Genomic DNA, 4633 nt, shown 5'->3' on the forward strand with positions numbered 1-4633 from the left:
CCTGCTTGGCATATGCCCGTACTAGCATAAGATTAAAAATAAATAAATCGTTAAAACTGTAATAACTTTGGCATGTAGCTGGCCCAACCGTTGTAAGCGTCAAACGCGGCTATACTTAATCCATAGATCAACTGGCTACAGAACTGGTCATACTTTCTCTTCTGGGATGTTGTATTTGCCGCCGTATACTGGGATTGCTTAAGAACTGAAACATCGGTGTGAAAGCATTCTATTTTGGGAAGCGTGGACTAGATCTGTCATTCATCCTTGCGCTTAGAGTCTATTACTTTTAGAAGAATGTTGGAAGAAAAAGATTTTATTTATACTTCATAACAGAACACAAAGCAAATCACTACCAACCTCAACGACTACTTCAAAGGTCTAACCTTCTAATAAACCGGGTCGCTTATCCCTCCTCTCTCTATATATATCTATCTACTCCAAGCCTTCCCAGCCCATCCAGCTTCGATCTAAACCCTCGAGTTCTATTCCCTCCATATTCTGTCCTGCTTGACCGAACGGACATGGCTTCACGCATCCTCCTGCTTGCTTTCCTTGCGCTGGTTTGTTCTCATGCAATTGCTTCTGATCCTAGTCCTGTCCAGGATTTCTGTGTCGCTGACAAGACGTCCCATGGTAATTATATATGTTCTGTCTCTTTCTAGTTGAGCAAAATCTCTTACGGATTCACAAACTTCGTCGGCTTTGAAGCAAGGTTCTTCTCAAGTTTTTCGATCAAGCTAAGTGAATTATGTTAATTTTATTTGTTGCAGTATTTGTCAACGGCCTTGTGTGCAAGAACCCAAAGGATGTCAAAGCTGATGATTTCTTCCTCTCCGGCCTCGACAAGCCTGGCGATACAGCAAACAAACTTGGGTCAAATGTGACTTTGGTTAATGTGGAGAAAATTGCAGGGCTCAACACCCTTGGCATCTCGTTGGCTCGCATAGACTTCGCTCCTTATGGCCTGAACCCACCTCACATCCACCCTCGGGCGACGGAGATTTTGACCGTGTTAGAAGGCTCGATTTACGTGGGTTTTGTGACTTCCAACCCGGACAACCGGCTCTTTACCAGAGTCATCAACAAGGGTGATGTGTTTGTGTTCCCCCAAGGTCTAATCCACTTCCAGTTCAACTACGGCACGAAGAATGCGGTTGCTATTGCCGCATTGAGCAGCCAAAACCCTGGTGTGATCACTGTAGCCAATGCTGTGTTTGGGTCGAAGCCACCCATCTCTCGTGATGTACTTGCGAAGGCCTTTCAGGCGGACGAGAAGACTGTTGACTGGCTGCAGGCTCAGTTTTGGATGGACAACAACAATTGATAACTCTTTCTATGCCAAATAGAAAGATTGTTACACTGACTCGTGTGTGTCTTTAGAATGTTACACCGATTCGTATGTATTCTTTAGCACAAATAAGCAAAAAGTGAGTTGCGAAATTTTACAGTAATAAAGGCAATTTATTCACCAGTGCAAGAAAGTGCTTTTTTGTTTCTTTGCTCTGACATTAGGTCAACATCGTTGTTGGACATGATTATACAAATTACTTGTTCGCCTATTCACAAATTTCATGTCTCAGAGTGGACTGTAGGAATTAAACCAAAGGCACCATGGAAAAAAAGATGGATTTTTCTGAATAAAGGACTGAAAAGCAAAAGGATTTGGATTTGGATGGTCCTTTGGCAACCTTGGCTTGAAAGGTTTGGCAAAAACGGACTGCTAGTTTATGGCATCCTCTGCGGAGGTTTGAGCAGCACTTACCTCTAAGCTTCAGCTTAAACTCACGGCGCTTCTACTTCGAATAATTAGCTAAAGTTGCCACCTGTGTCTTTCCTCCGATCTAGGCTAGGGGAGGAGCGAAGTTTAAGAGCATGTTTGAGTTTTTAATTAGTTTTATAACCTTAGGATAAAATCCATGATGGGATATAGCTTTTGATCCTGCAGCATTATACATTAAATTCTATTGGATAAAAACCTTATGTAGCTAATGCTATCCTATATTTGGATGATAAATATTTTATCCCCTATTTTCTTTCTCTTTCCCTCCTCTCTCTGATCTCTACCCCTTCTTTTACTAATATAATAAACTTATCCTTATCAAAATATCATATTGATTATTGTAATTAAAAAATAATTTATATCAAGACATAGCTAAAATATCTTTATGTACATTTAGAATTTAAAACTAAAATCCAGGATGGATTTGAAATTTGTCCTCGGATATCTACTACTTGAATTTGATTATATATATTTTAAAATTTTTTATAAAAAATATATATGTATATATAATACGAGAACATAGGGATTTGAACTCCAAATCTGGCCTAATAACTACTTTAACCATTCAAACCATTCAAAGGTTTCATCTTTTTGACAGTATACTTATATATTTTAAACTATCAACACAAAACTCTAGCCGTCTTCTAAGCTTCCTTATTCGGCCGCTACTAGCCACCCACCCCATTGAGACTCCTGAGGATGTAAAAAATAGAGAAAAATCAGGATAAAATATAGAAAAAATCAATGAAAATAATGGAAAGAGGCGCACAAATTGATCATTATTTTTTCCATTTTGCTTTGTTTTCTTTTCATTTCATTCTCTTTTTCGAAGATCTGTAGTGAAGGAGAGCACCTAAGGGAGATCGAGAGGTTTTTTAAGTTGGCTGGTGAAGGCGGCGAGGAGTTGTATGTAGGACAGTGGGGAGGTCGTCATCGGAGCGGAGGAAGAGGAGGACGTGGAGGAGGACGAGGATGGTGAGGGGCCAAATGGGGTAGTTGGAGAGGGGAGGAGGCGGAAGAGGGGGGGGGAGATGGCATGGGCGAAGAGGGGTTGAAGATGGTGGGGGGTGGGAAGGTAGAGCCGAAAAATCATAGAAAAGAAAATGACCTCTTGAGGCCATTTTTTTTTCTTATAGTATTGATTAGCCATTCCTCATTGTTTTTTTTTGTCACATAGTTTAGACCTAGGAAAGATTTTAATCGATAGGATTCCCAAATCCTATAAGATTTGGGCCAACCCTATCCATTCCAAATAGGCCCGTATAAGCAAGGAAGGCTTTGGAATTTAGATCCTGCTCTGCTTCCCTATTGCATCTCTGATGAAAATGCCTTAAAAAAAATAGAAAAGGCAAAATAAAGTGGAGGCAGGGGCCTTTCAAGCTGATGCTGTCACGCCCCGAATCCAACATCCGGATCGGATACATGATGGCCGCATACTCCTTAGAGCATGTCCTAAAGAATATGCAAGGCCAAATTAAATCATTACAACCTTATCAACCATAATATTTAATTTCAATAATAATTCATAAAATTTGTATAATTATAATTAACATTCCTTCAATCCTCTGATCAGGTATCAACAGTACTCTATCTATGCATCCGTTCACTCACAAATCTATTCCATAGCCAACCATGGACATCTTGTAACTCTGAGAAGAAAAGAAAGATGAAGGGGTGTGAGCTTTACAGCCCAGTAAAAATTTTCATATCACATCAATATAATAATATAATCTGAAAATAAAGATAAGCAATAACACATAAAAGTCGATGTTCACTGTCCAGAATACTGCAAACATTTATAGATTATCTGTTTTATCAAAAGAGATGCATTATCATATGTTAATAAGTAAAATAATTTTATTCAACGATTGTTTCATGTCTTATCTTTCTATTTTCTTCTATTATCACATCGTCTTTAATCTTTTTCTTTTTGACTTTGGCTGTGGACTACCTGGATCATGCGACGATCTTTTATTCGAATCGATTTTTGTGATCTTCCTTGGATCGAAATATTCATGATCTTTCTCGGATCAAAGTGGCCATGATCTTTCTTGGATCAAATTATTCATGATCTTTCTCGGATTAGATTCTTCCACACATAAGCCTGTGGGGACTGTTCCAAGCATAAGCTCCTCGCAGGCTATTCCACATGACAAGGCCAGTCCAAACCATATTTTTCTTTCTTTTCATTTTCATAAAATTATAATATTTGACTTCATTAATCAATTCATATTTTGCAGTGTAATAAATATGTCATACCCATATAATCATGCCATCAATTGCTGATACATATATATTGATATAACATACTCATGCTCAAAATCACATAAATAAATAACAGTGTCTCGGATATAATAAATTCATCGATCTCAAATCCAACGATGCAAAATCAATGAGATAAAACCAACGGTAAAATAACATATATAATGATGATCATGTACAGAAATTCTTACCTTTACCAATGACTGATTCAAGCACAGAAATCAATATTCTTCTTTAATTTATAAATTTCACAAACAAGATGTTCCACTCAATATCTTATGCAGACAATCATATCTCTTCATGACCCTGATCAATATAAAAATCATATATAGAGAAATTATCGATAATCGATCTTAATAACACAAATTTAGGACCTCTCTTAGAATTAACCAAAATTAGGATTTGTCTAAGTATTTGGATTCTCCACTGATCCATAAGACTTCTAGAGAGAGAAAATTCATGAAGAGAGAGAAAGTGAGAAGAGAATCTTCATATCCTTTCGATGAGGCAATCATGGTCGAGATCATCAGAGGTCATATCAGGATGATTCAATATAGATTAACCATGATTGATGTTATCAACTTCGAA

General features: G+C 37.8%; 1 protein-coding gene across 1 annotated transcript; it reads left to right on the top strand.

Moving 5' to 3' along the window:
- The first annotated feature begins 470 nt into the window (after window positions 1-470).
- LOC140852032 (putative germin-like protein 2-1) lies at window positions 471-1469 on the top strand. The gene is made up of 2 exons (XM_073244686.1): window positions 471-636; window positions 774-1469. Exons 1-2 carry the CDS (start codon window positions 525-527, stop codon window positions 1325-1327), a joined length of 666 nt encoding a protein of 221 aa, XP_073100787.1. The 5' UTR covers window positions 471-524; the 3' UTR covers window positions 1328-1469.
- Window positions 1470-4633: the final 3164 nt, after the last annotated feature.

The sequence above is a fragment of the Elaeis guineensis genome, chromosome 10 (assembly GCF_000442705.2).
Source record: "Elaeis guineensis isolate ETL-2024a chromosome 10, EG11, whole genome shotgun sequence".
Classification (NCBI taxonomy): domain Eukaryota; kingdom Viridiplantae; phylum Streptophyta; class Magnoliopsida; order Arecales; family Arecaceae; genus Elaeis; species Elaeis guineensis.

Excerpts from the sequence above, each read along its gene's own strand:
- LOC140852032 (XM_073244686.1), top strand. The coding sequence starts at position 525 with ATGGCTTCACGCATCCTCCTGCTTGCTTTCCTTGCGCTGGTTTGTTCT. Across the intron at positions 637-773 it reads CGCTGACAAGACGTCCCATG|TATTTGTCAACGGCCTTGTG; the intron begins GTAATTATATAT and ends TATTTGTTGCAG.